Source organism: Physcomitrium patens, chromosome 4 (assembly GCF_059467195.1).
Source record: "Physcomitrium patens ecotype Gransden chromosome 4, ASM5946719v1, whole genome shotgun sequence".
In the NCBI taxonomy this organism is placed as follows: domain Eukaryota; kingdom Viridiplantae; phylum Streptophyta; class Bryopsida; order Funariales; family Funariaceae; genus Physcomitrium; species Physcomitrium patens.
The window spans coordinates 10,173,130-10,191,826 of record NC_143413.1 but is presented as its reverse complement, the minus strand read 5'-3'; the positions used below and the strand labels follow the sequence as shown (position 1 = coordinate 10,191,826).

The following is an 18,697-nucleotide window of genomic DNA, read 5'->3' as shown; positions in this document are numbered from 1 at the left end:
GGAAGTGATCCGCATGGTACCAGAAAGTGACGAAGTGGCGGTGCTCCAACTCAAACTGGAAACGACGCATATCGAAACATGATTATATTTCTAGCTCACGAGCTCAAAATACTTCACTACACCATTTCCCCACTCGTGGATGCAGTGGTTGACGATCACATGAAGAGAATTACAGCGGAATCAGTTACTGTAATGGATGATGAGAGCTAGAGCGGGGCCCTCATTCATCTCCCGGTCAAGGGATCCCGACCTTGCGTAGCGGTGGGGCCTGTGAGCGCGTTGCTGTATACAGTTTCAACTTCGTTAAAGATTTTGTCTCGAAGAATATGCTCCTTTGTCGTTGTGGGGTTTGCGGGTTTGTGTTTCAAGGTTTAAGCGCTTCGCAGTGATGGAGGTTGGGAATGACCTCTCTGCAGGCGTGGGAAAATCTGACGTAGAAACTGCTTCTCAAATGGCTGACGAAGTGCTTAAGGTGGCTGTTGCTGCTGAATTGCCTTCGTCGGTGACAGCGGAGGAGGGTTTAGGCGGGGGTTCTACTGACGGCGCTGACGGTGGTAGGTTTTCTCGCTACATGGGGTTTTGGAACTTTTCGCCTTTTCATTTTGCTGTTCGAAGCGGCATTGAGTTGTACGTCTGCTAAAATTGCGTTGGTGGTATCTGTTGACTTTGCTCTCATTCTCTTAAAATTGTATGTTGTATGTGACATACACCAAGTGGTTTGAAGTGTTCTGCTGGATTTCTCTTTCACTGTTTTAGTAGATACAATTTTCTTTTCTCGTTTTCTGATTCATGAGGTGAGCTTTGGCTTAGCGCTCTAGGTTTCCCGCCATTATGTTGGGGCTCTCATCTGTTGTCTTACATATGATGGTTGTCTTCGTGAAATAAGTTTTTATGATTGATAAAGTGGTTATTGCTGCTTCTGTTCAGCTCAAGCACTAAGCAAAGAAAACTACCCGTCAGCTGAGGAGCTCATAGCCAAATCGCGGGCACCTGTCAAACGGGAATATGTTGTTTTGAACATTGCACCTCGTGTCATGGCCAAGTCAATAGTCATAACTAAGGAAGCTGTTACCAACTCACCTGAGGAAGGAACCGCCAATGCTGTAGAGGCTAGTAAACCTTTCACTGCAAAAGCTTCAGTCGACAAGAAGTCTAGACGCCAACGAAAACGAGAACGGAAGGAGGTTTGGATTCTTATCTTAATAGGTCAATGCTTGAGCTGCATGTAGGAAGTTGCGTTCCTGCAGAACAGAATTTAGGGTATGCTGGTGGTAATCGTGATGTAAATCGTCAATTCATGTTGTACGCATGATCTTCTGAATGCCAATGGTTGGGGTTTTGAAACCCAGGCTATAACTTCGGCAGAAAATATTTGTGGGGCGGTAGCGAAAACTGGTGACGCAAATGCATGTCAATTTGGTGACTCGTGTCGCTTTAATCACGACCTGGCGGCATTTATGGAACAAGTAAGTTAATACTCCAAGATTGCTAACTAGAACGCTGCAGTTGTTGCTTTATGTTCTACTGATCGTAAAATGCTTGGTTAGGCAACATTTTGGTTATTAGGGTCCAGATTCAAATGTCCTTTTTCTGCATTTCGCAGTTCTATTTTAGTTCTCATTGTGCGATTTATCAGTTTATAAGAGAATAACCATTTTAGCTTTTCCTACTTTATCTGTCCTTGCTGTGAAAATTGTTAACCTTCACAAATTGTCAATTTCTTGAGAAAATTGAAGATTGGGATGAATTCAAGCAGGATGAAGTATGGCGCAGTTTTTTCTTTTTTCTTTTTTTGCTCCCTTCTCCTTTCTCCTATGATGATGTGCATGCACTGTATTTCATTCACGCCGCTTGTTATTTGATTTCAGAAACCCAAAGATCTGGAGGGATTGTGCCCTCTCTTGGATGTGACTTCTTCTTGTCCCTACGGATTTGCATGCCGTTTTTCTGGTTCTCACCCTGAAGTAAAGGGGACCGAAGTAGCAGAAGTTTTGAAGGATGGAAATTATGATGGTAAAAATCCAATGTCCAGTATCCGGGAGCTCAATAGTTTGAATAAAAGTTTTCAGAAATTGCTATGGAAAAATGCGGTGACCTTTCCAAAAGCTGACGCCCAATTACAAGCACTGGGGCTTCTGGTATGCTTTCACAGACTTCATTAACTCCATAATCTTTATATGGAAGATGTGTTAATTTTACTTGCATATGATGTTGAACTGAAGTTGTTGCTTTACTCAGAACACGAATTCGGGGTTAATTCATGGTCTCAACCATTTTTTTGAGGTCCTCAATGAATGTTATGGGCTGTTAAGGGGCCTTAGGTTTTCAACTATTTCCGGTCATAGTATATGCCGTGACTCTCTTTATGAAATTGAACTCGTAAATGTAGCAGCGGTATTGTAGCCGGATTGTGCTGCACGATTGGGTCACTCGAGAATTCCAGTTACATAGTCATGATGTTTCAACCCCACTTTATGCCGCGTTAGTTTGATATCGGCCGACCTACACACTATGCATCTTCAGAATGATATTTCCTCCAATATTTTACCAGAGGATTCTCTTATAGTGTATTTTTTGCAGAACTTAGTTTTGTTGAAGTGGTTTTTAGAAGTCAACCTTCTTCTATTCGAGTTCCTCACGTAATTAGCGGTCAACTTTGTGAATACTCTTATTTTATGTAGTAAATGGTATCCCTCTCATGGCGAATCATGTAAATTTCGAGGATGTGGGTTAAAATCTGCAGGGAAAGGCTCGGAAGTTGGTTGCAAAGCCGTCTGTTGTTTGTAAAGGAGATGAGGCAAAACCAGTATTGGTTTATGACGACACTGCAGCAAAAGTGAAATTTGAAAGCAGTAATATTGTTGAAGTCTCTCCAGAAGAAGCGGAAATAATCGCAGCGTCGGAAACTACTAATGGTTCTGCTGGACTCCCTGGGGATGGCGAAGTAAGAACTGATGGGCCTGACGGACCCTTATCATCAGATACCTCTCTAATAAACAAAGAATACCCTCCTCGTAAGAAAGTCCGAACGATTGTAATTGAAGCAGCAGATGAGGCTTTGCAGCAAGCTTCGGATAATGTATTGGAGGCTACAAGTGGGCGAAGCAACAGTAGAGTAGACGACGACGATATGAAGTACCTCAATGATGAGGTGAAAGAACCGCTACGAGATAAGAAACTCGTTGATTTCCGAGGAAAGCTCTATTTGGCTCCTCTAACCACCGTGGGTAATCTACCATTTAGACGAGTTTGCAAGAAATTGGGTGCTGACATCACATGTGGAGAAATGGCCATGTGCACTAATTTACTTCAGGTTTGTTGTTCTGTTGATAGTTGCCCACAGTTGCAAAATACTGGTTTTGTCCACTTTCACTCTATACCTCTCTTCTTGCTTCTCATTTTCAGTTCACGCCTTTGAACATTTTGCCATATCCTGCCATGTTTGTTGTTTGGAATTAGTGTAGTGGATTAGGATATCTTGATTTCTGGAAGATATGCCAAAGTATGTGCCATTTCTGTTAGTGAACTTCATATTCAACTTTCAGCCTTCGTCAATTTTCTGTTATTAATACTCCTTCGTTTGCGAACTCGTGAAAGTCAGGGGCAAGCTTCAGAGTGGGCTTTGTTGAGGCGGCATGAGGAGGAAGATATTTTTGGAGTTCAGATATGTGGATCATACGCTGATACTGTAGCTCGGGCAGCTGAGTTGATAGAACGAGAGTGCACTGTTGATTTCATTGATCTGAACGTAGGATGCCCTATAGACGTGGTGGTGAACAAGGGTGGGGGCTCTTCTCTGCTGACCAAGCCTCAACGGCTGCAAGAAATTGTGAGAGCAGCATCCGGATCAATTAACACCCCTCTTACGGTCAAAGTAAGACTTCTTTCTAATTTTCATGATGCAAGTACTTGCCTTCTAGATGATACAGTTTTATAATTTATCTGTCCTTTTCCAAGCCGCTTCATTGCTGCGTCCTTGTTAAGATGATTAGTGTGAAGGTTCGGAAAAGTTCGCATTCCGCTTAAGATTATTTGAGGATTGTGTGATGGGATTTTCTAGTGTGTTGAGACCCCAATTCTGTAATTACAAAAGTGGTTGCTAAATCCTGTGTCCTTAAAGTGCACTGACATGCTCTTCGCAGTCCCTATCATGGCTTTTTCCTATGACTACTTATTGAGTTCATTCTATGCATTCATCTTGGAACACGCTTATGCTACAGTTGCGAATGGGCTTCTTTGAAGGTCGAAATTGTGCGCACTCTTTGCTTCCTGATCTCGGATCTTGGGGAGCAACAGCTGTCACTATTCATGGTAGGACACGTCAACAGCGCTACAGTAAACTAGCAGACTGGGACTACATTAATCAGTGTGTAACCAACGGTCCAAGTGACGTCCAACTTATTGGGAATGGAGATGTTTTCTCTTACACTGATTACAACGGGCACCTTGAAAGTTCAGGAGGCAAGCTCGCAACATGTATGATTGCTCGCGGAGCTTTGATAAAGGTAGGTGACTACTGCATTTCTGATACAAGTGGAGCTTGGATGTAAATATCTTCACTAGATGCTTTGAATCTGATACCAATGTAAATTCAAGCGATTTTGGGCAGTGCATGATCGATTAATTGGCTTAGTTATAAAACTGAGCAAACCACTTATACTTGGATGCTGGTAGTTGTGTATAGAAATATCATGAAGTTCTCTGGTTGTTGCAGCCGTGGTTATTTACCGAAATCAAGGAGCAACGGCACTGGGATATCACTGCTGAAGAAAGGCTTAACATATTGCGTGATTATGTGAAATTTGGCCTGATACACTGGGGTTCTGATAGTAAAGGTACAATCTATTCTTGCTCAGTTGGTCACGTTTGTTGTATTTGTGTTAACAATATCCAATATCTGTCAAATAACATATGAAGTTGCGAAATCTTACTGCGCCAATGTGGTTCTTGGTAGTATTAGGTATACTTATACAGTGGCGAAATGTTTGTATAAATTCTCTGTTCACGTCAGTTTTCATCTTGACAACACGTATGACTTGATCGTGGACTGTCCACCATATTTGCATTTTTTGAGTACTGGACATTATGACCATCTGAAAACCTGTTGAAGAATTTAATTTACTTGGGTTGGATTATTAGGTGTGGAGACAACACGACATTTTCTCCTGGAATGGTTAAGTTATGCACATCGCTACATCCCTGTTGGTCTTCTGGATGTTATCCCACAAAAGCTAAATTGGCGTCCACCGAACTACTTTGGACGCAATGACCTAGAAACACTGATGGCATCAGATAGTGCAGCTGACTGGGTGAGTTTTGCTTTCTTTGAAAATCTGTTGATTGTGTTTGAACTCCCTAATCGTTTATTTGTAAGAGTTGGTTTTCTGATAGGACGCATGACTCCATGTGAATGGGCAAGAGCAGTCCTTATTACAACCTATGAAATAAGTTCTGTCAAGGAAGTTTCCTACCACATCTAATTAGTGGATAACTCGGAATTCTTGGCAGGTCCGATTGACAGAAATGGTGTTAGGTCCACCTCCACCTGGGTTTGCGTTTGCCCCTAAACACAAATCCAATGCTTACGACAAAGCTGAGAACGGCTAAGCGTCACAATTTCATTGCATGCTCTCTTCCTAAACTATAGGCTAATCGTTAATTCCCATGTGATCCACTGGATGTTTTTCTACATCATTATAATATTAAAAAAGTTGCTTTCGTCTAATGACTTGTACGAGGGATCTCTTTTCAATGACTTCGTTTTTCAAGCTACCCACTTCACTCTATGCAGTGGTCATGGCGACTCTTTCCCAAGCTTAAGAGTGCACATAAAAACTTTGTTACGGTGGCCAACAGTGTTCTACAATTGCCATCTGCAACGTGGCTTTCTCAGATAGGTTCTAATTCTAGTGTTGTCAGAGCAACCAACGGGAAAAAGAGTTGTCAGTCTCGTCCTTCTCACCTGGCAAGAGAGGAGATTGTAGGAGGAATCAGCCGACATCCTTCGCTTTCCTTGATCTACCAATAGCCCACCCCGATTGCTGCCTCGCATGTTATCAATTACAGGAAATTTGCTTCCTCTTCCTCCTCAAGGTTCCAGTTTTGAATTAGTGACTTACAACATTCGGCGCTACCGATTTCGTACTACCTGTGCGTTTTCCCTTTTTCAATGCCTATCACATGGGGTTCTTGGTGTAGCTGGCATTGCCATGAGTATTGACTGAATTTCATCAGATTCCAGTTGGATGCGTTTGGATTGACTGCCAGCTGTAGTTTCATTATGTCGTCCCAGACGGGGTTGTGAGTTTCGTCAGTTTTTCATACAGAAATAGCTGTAAGGTTAAGAATTTGGATCTTATACTGAGCATAATTTATTGATAAACTGAGAAACCTTTCAGACCTGTCTGCAAACCACAGAGTAGACGTCGGACTAAAATGGTGTCGGACTAAGTGATGACAACACTGGAGGACATGCACCAACCGGGCGATGCCAGAACAGGAATGACAGCGCCGAGCGGCAGTTTGGCCGACGCTGTGAGTCTCAATGAAGAATGCTGTCTCGATTCCAGCGCCACTGCCCCCGCTCCTCTGACTTTTTTTTGGCATTCGAAGTTTGCCCCAGTAGTAGATCCGGCTTGTAACAGTTGCTCGAGGTTTGATGTGCTAGCCGTTTGGTGCGGACTCGAAGTACTCGGGATCACTACCACAGGCAAGCGTCTTGCCCGTGCTGGATAGCAGCTTCGTCTGGACAGTCCGTGTAGATATGTTCAGCATTGAGTATTGGCTCTTGTAGGGTATGTTGGTGATGGTTCCTTCCATGTATTGTTTCGTCGGGAATGTGAGATTGTGGGAGAGGGGAGAGAAGGAGCGTCGTGAAATGCTGAAGGATAGAGGGGCTATGGAGAGGAGAACAGGATGGTTGTCGCCAATGGAGGAAATGTCGTATTTTTGGGTGGTCGTGGTGATGATTGTCTTGGCATTGAGATCGGGAGTGGGAGCTGAAGTAGTGGGACAGTACGCAAATCAGACCTTTCCGGCAGTAGCGTCTGGTAACCTAAGCTCGTACGACCAGACCATTCAGCTCGCGGCTTTCTCCACATTTGCGAGGATGAGTCCGCTCACGGGAATCCCTTTCTCCACAGTCCTGCCAGGGGACTTAGCGAATGTCACTGTGGAGGCTGTTCGACTGCGCGTGGGCAGTTTGCGGAGGTATGGCGTCACGCTTGGAAGGTTTACGATACCGCCGGGCTTACGAATCTCTAACGTCTCCTCTTTGAGGGTGATTTTGGTGTACAGGGATTTCGGCAATGTTTCTGTGTATTCTTCGTCGGTACCGGGGCAGGTTTTCGTGAGCTCTTTGGTTGGGATCAGGGTGTACAATGCCGATTTGTTGGGGCCGACGACTCCTTTGCCTGCTCTGACTGCTGTATCCGAGACCCCCATGCAGGTGATCATACCGCCCAACGCCCGACCCTCTTACTGCGTTGAGTTTGATGCCGATGGAACAGCTCTAGCGACCAATGCGAGCGCGACAAATGTCAGCGCGACTAATGGAACCTCTCTGACCTACGCGTGCTTCTCGAGAAATCTCGGCGAAAACTACTTCGCGTTGGTGGGATTAGCTCCTCCCAGGAAGAAATCTAACACATGGAAGATTATACTTGGAACTGTCCTAGGAGTATTGGGTGTTATTGTACTTTCTTCTTTACTCATCTTTTGCTGTCGGCGGCAGCTTCAGAAACGTAAAATCTCAAAGATGCAAGTGCAAGCTGAGAAAGGGGAAACGCTTCAGTCGACTGTGGTCAGAAACTCAAGGGCTCCAGTGGCGACACAGACACGGACGCGACCGATGCTTGAGAAAGACTTCAATGTGACTTGACGAGCTTCTCGTCGCCAAGATGGATGATCGGCCAAGGAAATTCGCAACTTCTGTGGCAGCTGCTTTTGAGGCTTTGCCCTGGGATTGGATATCATGCAGGTCAGACGTAGTCTTACAGGGTTACACTTTCGTTTTCATGCTGAAGAGCGGGTGACAGGTGATGGCTAGAAGATGGTAGAGCCGTCGCAATGCTGATAGCGCTCCCGCTCATCGACCAACGTCCAACAATAACTGCATGAAGGTAGTGGGTGTCAGTACATTACAGTTGCGTTAAGACGTGCGCTACGGCTGTAGCCCTGAAGCTTGTAAATTAGTTTTGTGAATTGAATTAGATTCCGGTGAAGACCAACGCAGGAAGTTGGTTCATTTATTGGTTAGGGTTGAGCATGCTGTGATTTTCGTTGCCAGCATGTAGGTCTGGATGGGATATCATTCTTTTTCTCCCTGAGAGTGGACATCAATGCGATTCACTGTCTTGTAATATGTCCCTGTTCTTTCTTATTCTTCTTTTTATCCCTCTATGCCTTGAGCACATGAATGAGTACGGCTGATTTTCTGTGAACTTTTTTGGAGAAATGGAATATGTGGGTTGCAGATTTCGCCAAGTAGTATTGTATTTTTTAAGCAAAAGCTTTCACTAGTTGAGAGGATGATCGCATGAGGTAGTGGGTAACTATTAGAAAGCTGAATGAGTATCATCAGTATAGCATAGTTATGAGCTTAGAAGGGATTTAGTCTTTTACAGAAGTGACGTCTTTGTCTCCTGTGGTTATTAGATTCGCAGATGTTGGTCCCTTCTTGGTGTTGCTGGTGAATTAATTCGACTCGCAACGGCCACCGTCGTGTGCAAGGATGATCCAGACCGTGACATACTGTTGCCGAAGTCAATCAATAAGGTCCACTTTGATGGGCCAATGCGGACAAGGGGACAGGTCTCATGGACGAAAAATAATCAATTTCCGAACGCCTCTTCGGTCGTGTGCTAGAGACTATTCACCGAAAGGTATCCATCCCATTTCTCTTCGCCACGCAGCCAACAGTTATGTTTGAAGCATTCTGCATCTGCGGCTTGAAATAGTTCCTTGTTGCAAGGTGGCCATTTTCTTAAGTGATTGTCCGGCCGAGTTTTCGATGCATGTCAAGTACTTGATAGATTCGGAAACTCCTAAAGCCGGCCTGGTTTGAGGCTTTATGTGGAGATTGATGAAATCAGGTCTAGTGGGAATTGACAACGCCTTTCCATGTGACAATTTGCTGCAGTAGCTTCAGTGTGATTGCCTTCAGTAGATTTATAATTCGCTGGTTCTGTATGACGGAGGTATTATGAATATCACAGCGGATCATACTTGGAAAGGGAGGAAACCTTCGAGAAATCAAGCTTCAATTAACAATTTCAATGCAACCCTGATCATAATTATGCATAATTATTTGCAGATGTGTGACTGCAGGGAGGCTCCCTCCGAGGTCCATCTTTAGAATACCATCTCTTGTGGGTGCTGATCGACGTGGTCGTTTGATTCGATCATATTGAGGCAAAGGTGGAGCATCGCGATCTATGAGTATTCTAAGCATTTGTAAAGCGCACTCCAGCCATGGCACTGGCGGACCTTTGTGCCGAATGTGAAATGCCCTTTGGGCTGCTGGACAAATGCATCCCAAACTCCCAAACTCATTGTGGGTCAGTTAGCAGTTTTGCCATTGGGTTGCTAACAAAAAATGCGCCAAACACATGAAGCCAACTAAAGTCCCTATCAAACTTGTCGAGGACTCATCTGTTGATTCATACATTCCCCTCGCTGTTGTGGAAGTGCATTTTTTCTTACTAGTTATTTTTCTTTTTTGGCCAGTTATTCGTCCGTATTGAAGAGCTTCTGAGGACATTGGGTAAGGAGTATTTATGCATATCTAGTGTGCATACAGTTGGAACTATTAAATAGGTTGTGCGTGCCTAGTGCACGCTCAGTGGAAGGGTTTACATTCATTTGAGGATCCGCGTGTGGCATTTGTGTGGCGCACAGTGCAGGCGGTTATATGAAGCTGGGCGTTAGGTTCATGGTGCGCAACTAGCCTGAGATAATGGCCAGTTCGTCCATGAAGGCACTCATCAAACTGGACATGACTTTATCTGAATGTATTGTTTTGGACGTCAATTGAAGTGTCCGTTCTTTCAGAAGACGCACTGGCTGCCATTTGGCTCATAAATGGTGTGTTAATCCAGAGTTTTTCCAGAGCTTAAATTTTGTTGCAAACCGCCTTGTGCATGCATTAAAATTATTTGGATTTGTAATCCCTAACTTCATTTTTGAGGTCTGATTGCAAAGCTGTCGAATCTCATTCAAAAGCGGCTATACAAATAATTTTAATAATTGAAGTAGAATTAGGGCATCAGGAGCTAGTTGTTGCAGCGATTGATCATATCTGAAACGAAATGTAGGAAATAAGACTGCCAAGTTTACTAGCTGCTCGATTGTATCAACACGCTTCTCAAGGATATATGCTGCGACCAAGTATCCTATGTAGTTATTTTTAAAAACACAAGAACATAGTTGACCGAATGGCGGTGAAGTTTATGTGAAGTTGACTCCTACTGGATATCCTAGGTTAATTTCAGCGAAGCAATCTTGTCGCAAATGGTTCAATGCTGGAAGTTTGGCATCATTTATGTATGGAAAAATTTGAAGATCGGTGCATCCAAGAAGCATGACTAATACAGTGCGTACGATCCAAGAACCCAACTGAGAATATGATATCTCGAATACATTAGAGGATCTGTGGCAAAGCATTCTTACATGTGTGACAAAGATGGTACTATTTTAAAGGCTCCCCTAACAGTCTTAACCTGTCAAGGTCCATGGTATACTCGTTTTGTAAAAGTGAGATGTGATATAAAAGGTGGATAGAGACCTCATTCACCATCCAACAGTCATGGATAGATTATACGACCAGATTGACAGACATCGTTCTGCATCGTAGCAAATATCACTGGAGTAGATAATATATGTTAAGTGATAAATATAGTTAGTAATCCTGACTAGATTCCTTTTCCTTAAAAAATGTTTGATGGATGGTTAATCACTAGCTCATAAGAATGTTTACTTCTGGTTTTTATTCACGTTGAATATCTTAGAGAGGATTTAACTTTCATAAAGCTCAATTTGATCCAAATTGCACATAAACCCGCCTTGGAACAGACAAGATGAACTCGTTCTTTGCAATTGATCAAAATACGCACCCAGAAGATTCGCATTCAACACACAGCGATCAGTAAACTGAAGGTAGCAACCATCCTCCCATTACAACAGCAAACAAACCATATTGGATGCTAGAAACAGAGTTTTAACGCTGAATAAAGCGCAATTTCATATTCAGAGACGTACAGGGAAGCCATAATTTTGAAACGTTGTTATTTCGCCTCCCAAACCTGCAGTAACGATCACTAATCCCCAAGCAGCGGAAACATTGACCAAATCACTAGGAGGGGTGACCTCTCCTCCATTGAGGTCACTCATGTTGCTAACAATGGAGGCTGACTGCATCATACTCGGCCTGGACATTCGTAAAGAATCAAGCTTTTCTTCAGGCCACGTGGTGGATCCTCTCTCGGGGAAGAAGCTTGGACGCCGCTGCAAGTAAGAAGGATTCTCTTCTAATGAAAGTGATTGTACCGACACCTTAGCGCTAATATCTACAGGGGATGCATCGAGCTGATGACCATGGTTGCCGAGGCTGCCACTTTCAACTTGCTTTTTTGAGGTAAGTTCGTCAGCCACAGCAACACTGTTTTTTCTTCCAGATCCAAAAATTCCTAGAGGGGACCGTCCTAAGCAATACGATGGGCATTTCGAGTTTTCTTCCGTGCCCTTTGTTGTAACCACCACAGGCTCTTCCCTTGGTGGAGATAACCCCAGCTCACTAGCAACCTGTACACTGCCAAACCTCTCTGACCTACCGGGAGGATCACATGCTGAGCGGACGGAAGAATCCGGCCAAGCTATTGCTACTGATACATGGCGTGATGTGAACTCCTCACACGATAGTTGCTTGTCTTTTCGGTAGAGGGATGATTTGTTTGAAATATCTCTATTAGCAGAACTCCATACCAGAACCCGAGAATCTTCGCTGGCACTGATGATGAAATCTCCATTTGGAGAAAAGGACGATGAAATTTGACTCTTTACATTTCGTAAACCTGAAATTAAAAAGTACAAGCGATAAGGGATCAGCATAAAAGGCAATGCAGCCTTGAACTGAATGAAGCCCATTGAATAACGCTTCAAAAACAGATTTCCAACAGGGATGCTGCAGAGAAGATGACGAAGATAGTGGAAGCGAAAGCTCTAGTCCCATGAAACTCAGCAGGAATTGAATGACGCGGATGTTAAGTACCTTTGTACTTAGCAACCAGATCCAGGCCATCATACACACGGACACGAGAGTCATTTGACGTCACAAGAACCTTGTTTGGATCCTTGGGCATACACTGCATGCAAACAAATGTCAACGAGCATATTGAATATGAATGAATCTGGACTAAAAAGATTCTATATTTCAAATTTACACGTTGAAGATTCAATGACAGTACTAACATAAATATTTGATTAGACTTAAAAGTAGACTGAGAAAACTTAACCCACAAATCATGGTTATCCATATTGACAACTCACAGAAGACGCAACAATCCAAGGAGATGAAGTTAAATATAAATACATGCAGTCCAGTGATCTTTTTGCCCCGTGCTTTTTTCGACTCTTCGCGTACATCTACATGAGCTTGCAGCTGCAACTTATTTCCTGCAACATATTCATTATATGCTTTGAGTTCGGAACACCACCGATAAGGCTTCTGGATAATACAGCCCAGTATCGTTTAAAAATACCTAAAACGGGAAGTAAGTTGTCACTTAATTCTTCACAGCACATTTATATATAATAACTACATAAACATATTGTAGTTTTAAGTTTAGGATAGCAAGTACTCACCTATAGCGTTGTAGAAGCGGCAGGTCCCTTTGTAAGACCCAACAATCGCTTTCTACAACCCAAACACCCATACAATCAGTTAATCTCCCACGTGTTGTAACTGAACACAGAATAGAGGGGGAAGATGTGTGCACAAACAAGAGAATAATTAGAATACCTTCCCATCCGGAGTGTAACATACAGCTGTGACCATTTCTTGAAGATCACTCCAGTCAACCACATGGTGATCAGGAATGCTCCAGATCCGCACTTTGTCATCAAGCGACCCGCTAAGAAAGTAGCGATCGTCAAGAGGATTAAATTGTGCACAAGTAACTGCAAACCGATACACAACCACCCCGCTAAATGTAACTGGAAATGGTCAATGTAAGGAACAAACAATATAAATATCCAATCCACGTCGGAATTCCACGACAAGTACAAACTTTCTTCAATATAAAAATTACAAAATTAAAATTTTTGGTAGTTTGTACTTTTTAAAAAAATAGTATCAAATGTATTCAGGAAATAAGGAAAACAGCCCAAGGACACATACATGAAGACCACTACTTACAAACGATAGAGTGTAAGTTGAAAATATGGGACGCAACCTTACCAAAGTCATTATGAGGAAAAATCCGCAAACACTCGTCATATGAAATGTGCCACAAACGTACTGTATTATCCATGGATGAAGACAAAAGAAACTGGCATGCAGGCCCATACAACAGCTGTTAAAATCTGACTGTTTGATATCCCTAGCAATCATAAATAAAATCAGATAGGCGGTTAATGCAATGCATGTACTACAGTAAGAGAGAAGAACATCTCATGTCAATGAATTCATGCCGGCAGGTTAAAAGATAAACTAGTTGTCTTTTACAAAAATAAGTAACAAAATAAAAATGAAAATGAAAAACTAATACCTGGCTTCGAGACCATGACAAGTCAAGTATATCTTCTGTGTGCCCCTTAAAAGAGCAAATAGGTTTCTCGGAGAGCCAGAAGAGCTTCGGAACTGGACCCTTGCTTTGGTTGCTAGACTTTAGTTTTCGAAGAGTCCCTCTTCCACTCTTGATACTTCCTTCTTTGTCGATTTTGCTCATAATTCTATCTTGCCCCGCCTTGATGCTTCCATCATTATCACCTTTGACACTACTTTCTCTCTGTCTCAGCTCGATGTCAACCTTATGAAGGCCACCATAAAGTTCTGAAACCAACATTTTCATAGCAATTATCATCATCTGAAAGTGTCCTAATTCTAAAAGTAACCACTCTACAACCAAGCATACGTCAAACCTTAGCCAAATATTGTTAACACGACCGATTACAAACACCTTCCTCCTCAGTGACAGTTTTTCTATTTTGTAAAATCAAAACATGTGACATCAGGATCCCTGTGGCAGGTTGAGTACAGAAGACTCACCTGACTCAGTCACTGACGGGTGATCAATAACCTCCCAAACATGAATAATCCGATCTTGACCAGCGCTAGCAAGATAGCACCCATCGGGACTAAATTTCATCGTCCATATTGCACCTTGGTGGGCTGAGATTTCTTGGCTCAAGTGAAGATCTGAAAGGTCTCTCGAACTTTTCTGGCGCGATCGCACTTTCACCTTCTGTGGACTTCTCCAAAAAGAGTCGTCAACGTCATCTATGGGCAGACCAGGCATCGAATCACATTTAGTGAACTCCTTTCTTTTCAGACCTGAAAATGAGCTGTCCCCTTTCGGCGACGCGTCGCCGGAAATACTACCCACCACTGAAGATGCATCTATATCATCAACACTATCATAAACTGCAACACTCCGTGCACTTTCACCCTTGACCAGTCCATCCTTAGATTTTCTCTTCACCGCACCCTTCAACTTTCTCAGCCAACCCCTCCTTTTCGTTGTGGATGGAGCTTTTTCGTCAGTCTTTGGCTCAGAATTTCGAATACTGACCTGACCATCCAAAGCTAGTTGTCGCATTTTGAGCTCTTGTGTAACTGGGGACACTAGGCCTAGAGTCCTCTCAAACTCGGCAAACGTCAAGTCCTTACCAGTGTCCATCTCCCGGAGCATATTCAATGACCCATCCCTATTAAACTTTTTCATCAAAAATTGTTTTCCACTGTCCAAGTCACGGATCTTGAAACGCTCGTCCATGATGCTCTCGATCCCATTGTGGACATCGGGGCTGCCAAGTGCGTATTCAGAGTCCGTATCGGAGGACCGAAACAGATTCTCCTGAGAACTGGACGCTTGATGCTGGTGCCCTGATTCTAATCGACGAACACCTTCTACTAAGTACGAGCTGTCGCTATCGAATCTATTATGAATGCTACCCTGGTTTGAAACAACTTCTGTTTTATTCCCACAACTTTCATGCAAATTGTGAGTCCCATCGCTGCTAACTGAATCGGTACATTCACATGTTTTGTAGCCTGGAGATATGGAGAACCTGGAATCTGAAGATTTGGAACCTAGTTCGCCATTTCCTCCTGCAATACAACACGTGTCTGCAAGGTTCCTTTCATGAATAGCACGTGAGCCTGTAACTTCCACCCGAACATTATCCGAATCAACTTTGAAACCGTTCTCCGTAAATAATGGCTTTAAAGCCTGTTCTACATCTGTTCCCAACTTCTCAGGTCGTAAACTCTCCAAATGCGCACATCTTTGTGTTGAAACACCCTTCCGCTCACCCCCACAGTTTTCACACGTTGGCTTCACCTGCATCCATAAATGGCAAGGACGGTATGAGTCACCTAAGGCAGGAAGAAACCTATACAAGTAATAAACTGGCATATAGTGAACCTAAATACAACCTCTGCTTACCCTCAGTCAATGAAATGATTCCAACTAGTTACTCCTTTATTAGGCAACGACCAGGACTCCAACAATCATGTGACCAAAAACCCATAAATTGATTAATTCAAGGTAATATAGACTATTGCTCATCGACAATAGCTGATTCGTAAAATGACCTCCCTGTACAATTTCAAATGCAAGAAGTGCTACAGTTCGGTTGTAACACACTCTGTGAATAGCAAAGCAGCTACGCTAGTACCACACTGAAATAGATCCAATTGAGTGCTTACGTATCCATCTGCACGGGTTCCTGTGACAGCTTCTTCGCACAATTTACGGGGTTTTTTGAAGCCTGTCTCACTCGAAGCGAATCCTCCCGAAAGATCAAGAATGTGAGCATATGTCGGGTCGTCTCTTGAGGACTTTAACCCCATCTTCTTAAAGAACCGCTCCCTACGCTCATTGATAGTACCAGGGTCATCCTTCCAAACAGAAAACTTGGATTGGAAAGCGGAAGGCGTCCAGACAGGTAGACGGTCAATGCCGGTCGCAGGAGCAATTCCAGCAGTATGCATTCGTACGTCTCGATCACTTCCTTCGCCCGTACTATCTGAGCTCAATGTGGAAGGGACGTCCTCAAAAGACTCGTGAAACTCATCGTCCGACACAGACTCCTCTCCCATACTTCTTCACAGGCCTTGATGAATTGCCAAAAATAACTTCATCTTGGAGCGAATACACCCATAGGTACTCATGTCATCAACGGAGCACCCTGTTATCTCGCCACCCCACCTCGACAGTTTGGCAGGTCTACAGCAACTGACAATTCGAACATGGAGGCAGCGCCAGCTTCAATTGATCGGACAACACCCCCATTCCTGATTTCCTCGAAACCTCGATTCAAGCCCATTAAATGCATGAAACAAGCTTAATGAAGATGTGACATATGGCGTGTCAATATCCAAACAGATGAGAAGATCCGAGTGGCAAAGAGCAGCCCACCAAAATGCACGAACCCCAAGGCAGGTGAAAGAAGAATCATGATTCAGGAGATGGCCAATTTCCCATAGGTTTAATGCATACTCCTCCTCAGCGCTGTTTGTACCTAATCTGGATTCACTCGGCAGCCATTGCATAGTATTTGGTAAGCCAATGGAAAAGAAAGTTGTCTCCAACGTCGACAACTTATGGTGACTCGACAGACTCGAGAAAATATAGGCGTAGAAAAACAGCTGAATGCATCCATTACGATGGACTGCACTTTTCGATACAGTCTGTCATGGTTGAAGTCCTCATCGTGTACTTCTCTTTAGAAACTACTACGATTAGATGTACTCTGCCACTAATACGTGCCACTAAACAATGCCCCAAGTCTTTCGTCTTCCTAGACCTTTCCAGATAATAGAATGCCTGGAGGTTCCAATATAATACGGTTCGACTTCTTGCCTTAAACTCCTCAGGACACTAGCCCTTTCAAATACCACATCAAACCGATCGACTTACTGAAGAATTTGACGCAGGGGAAGAAGCTCTAAGACACTGTTGCACCAATTTAGCCCGCAACTCCCGGGAAGCCACTCCTGGTACCCCAACTTGTAAATCAAGTGACAAATGGATCCGGATTCGCAATCCTTGCAACAGAAACAACTAGTCACTTCATACCATTGCACTGCGAATTCTTTCCACCAACGCTGCGCCAACTGGCACCCACCTCCACCTCATACGCTCCTCAAACATCCAAACCACTCTTCTAAACCGTCGCTTGTAATCCAGACGCTTCAATCCCAAAACTCACCACCAGTACACAGAACTCACGCACTGCATCACCTAATCCCCAACCCACAACTTCTGCCCACGCATCTCCTTCTCCTACAATCCCAAACCACTAATAACCCACCATTCGATGCCACACTCAGTGACCGATCCACCACATCATCGCTCACTGGCAACAAACAAACCCAGCAAAATCCCAGCTCTCCCACACGCTTTGCCAAACTCCAACCTCTAGATCTGCCACCAGAAGCTCCTCAGAATCACTTAAAATCTTCCTAGTCACGTGAAACCTGCCTCCTTATCACGTTCATGATCCAGCACAATCCTCCCTCCCCTTACGCCGTATCCCCTTCAACGCCCTTTCACCTCCAAATATGCCCTGGAACAACCTTCCCTACCCATGCTAGTACAGAAGCCAAAAAGCAGAAATGTACTCGTCTTCGGCTTGATGAGGACATGGAATGTTGCAGGAGATGCAGGTTTGAGAACGGAGAACGTGACAGGTATGATATGACGCGACAAAAAATTGGGAGGAAGGCGAGAAAGTAGAAAAAGAGACGCTAGCGCCTCGTCTGCCAACTTACGGAACATAAAAGAAACAAGTGCGAGCTTCGTGTAACAATATCATTCCACAACGAGCGTCGATTATGATGGCTTCGATGGAGACCAGTCTCCGAGACATAATTGCCACTCCGCCTCTACTCTCCGCTGATTTTCGGAGCAACAGCATTCTTTGATGCGCACTTCTTCGGAGTTCCTTGAGACTTCGTCGGCATGTCGTCCCTTCAGCGTCAGGACGGAAGTTAGCCCTCGCAGACTTCGTTGCTGTAGCCGGCGGACCCGCAACAGATGTTGGCTGAAGCTCACCACCTATACGGATGACTTCTTCGTAACGGCGCAAATTTCATTCATTTTCATAGCTGGTCAAGTCGTTCACGTCGCGTGCTTTTAGGACGTGGGATTGCACTTTGAATGATTGCTAGGGTTTCATTTGTCATGTGTTCAGTCTTCGACCCCCGTCGACGACTCTGTGGAAGGAGTCCCTATTTCATGTTTCACCCGAAGTTCCGACCTCTTCGACACAGGATATAAAAAATGGATAATGGGTACACTTGGTCTTCCTCGTCTATACAGTTCTAAAAGTGGATCTACATATGTAACCATGTTTAAGTTTCATATTACGATTTCCTTTTTCTTTTCCCAGAATCTGATGTTTTAAACATTCACAAACTCGCTATGTTATTTTGTTATATTTTTACTTTTTTAAACATCAAACAGTCATCCATTGA

At 43.7% G+C, this 18,697-nt stretch overlaps 3 protein-coding genes and 1 long non-coding RNA gene across 5 annotated transcripts; 3 read left to right on the top strand and 1 right to left on the bottom strand.

Annotated features, from left to right (window-relative positions):
* Positions 1 to 295: 295 nt before the first annotated feature.
* On the top strand, positions 296 to 5,725 carry LOC112281898 (tRNA-dihydrouridine(47) synthase [NAD(P)(+)]-like). Its single transcript, XM_024518907.3, has 10 exons — positions 296 to 554; positions 928 to 1,184; positions 1,350 to 1,466; positions 1,869 to 2,138; positions 2,744 to 3,313; positions 3,602 to 3,874; positions 4,221 to 4,505; positions 4,715 to 4,835; positions 5,140 to 5,309; positions 5,509 to 5,725. The coding sequence occupies exons 1-10, from the start codon at positions 389 to 391 to the stop codon at positions 5,605 to 5,607; spliced, it is 2,328 nt and encodes a 775-aa protein (XP_024374675.1). The 5' UTR covers positions 296 to 388; the 3' UTR covers positions 5,608 to 5,725.
* Positions 5,726 to 6,421: 696 nt separating this feature from the next.
* Positions 6,422 to 8,362, top strand: LOC112281900 (uncharacterized). The gene has a single exon (XM_024518916.3). It carries the CDS (start codon positions 6,797 to 6,799, stop codon positions 7,877 to 7,879), a length of 1,083 nt encoding a protein of 360 aa, XP_024374684.1. The 5' UTR covers positions 6,422 to 6,796; the 3' UTR covers positions 7,880 to 8,362.
* Positions 8,363 to 8,730: 368 nt separating this feature from the next.
* LOC149989393 (uncharacterized) lies at positions 8,731 to 10,081 on the top strand. Its single transcript, XR_016502608.1, has 2 exons — positions 8,731 to 8,882; positions 9,328 to 10,081. It is a non-coding gene; the product is annotated as an uncharacterized LOC149989393 (long non-coding RNA).
* Positions 10,082 to 11,210: 1,129 nt separating this feature from the next.
* On the bottom strand, positions 11,211 to 18,014 carry LOC112281455 (uncharacterized). Of its 2 annotated transcripts, XM_090249714.1 has the most exons (10): positions 17,298 to 17,686; positions 15,926 to 16,745; positions 14,264 to 15,557; positions 13,764 to 14,047; positions 13,454 to 13,544; positions 13,016 to 13,173; positions 12,859 to 12,910; positions 12,587 to 12,669; positions 12,266 to 12,359; positions 11,211 to 12,068 (listed from the first exon to the last, which is right to left on the bottom strand). In XM_090249714.1, exons 2-10 carry the CDS (start codon positions 16,316 to 16,318, stop codon positions 11,245 to 11,247), a joined length of 3,273 nt encoding a protein of 1,090 aa, XP_090105840.1. In that variant the 5' UTR covers positions 16,319 to 16,745; positions 17,298 to 17,686; the 3' UTR covers positions 11,211 to 11,244. The 2 variants fall into 2 exon arrangements, with proteins under 2 accessions (XP_090105840.1, XP_024373753.1); XM_024517985.3 differs by having other exon boundaries at positions 15,926 to 18,014.
* Positions 18,015 to 18,697: the final 683 nt, after the last annotated feature.

Bases quoted from the DNA above. Each gene is read 5' to 3' on its own strand.
- LOC112281898 (XM_024518907.3), top strand. From the start codon at position 389: ATGGAGGTTGGGAATGACCTCTCTGCAGGCGTGGGAAAATCTGACGTA. The intron at 555-927 runs GTAGGTTTTCTC...GCTTCTGTTCAG, and splicing joins TACTGACGGCGCTGACGGTG to CTCAAGCACTAAGCAAAGAA. The intron at 3,314-3,601 runs GTTTGTTGTTCT...CGTGAAAGTCAG, and splicing joins TGTGCACTAATTTACTTCAG to GGGCAAGCTTCAGAGTGGGC.
- LOC112281900 (XM_024518916.3), top strand. From the start codon at position 6,797: ATGTTGGTGATGGTTCCTTCCATGTATTGTTTCGTCGGGAATGTGAGA.
- LOC112281455 (XM_024517985.3), bottom strand. From the start codon at position 16,318: ATGGGAGAGGAGTCTGTGTCGGACGATGAGTTTCACGAGTCTTTTGAG. The intron at 13,174-13,453 runs GTAAGGTTGCGT...ATCGGTTTGCAG, and splicing joins TTTTCCTCATAATGACTTTG to TTACTTGTGCACAATTTAAT. The intron at 12,360-12,586 runs GTATTTATATTT...GTTTGCATGCAG, and splicing joins AAAAGATCACTGGACTGCAT to TGTATGCCCAAGGATCCAAA.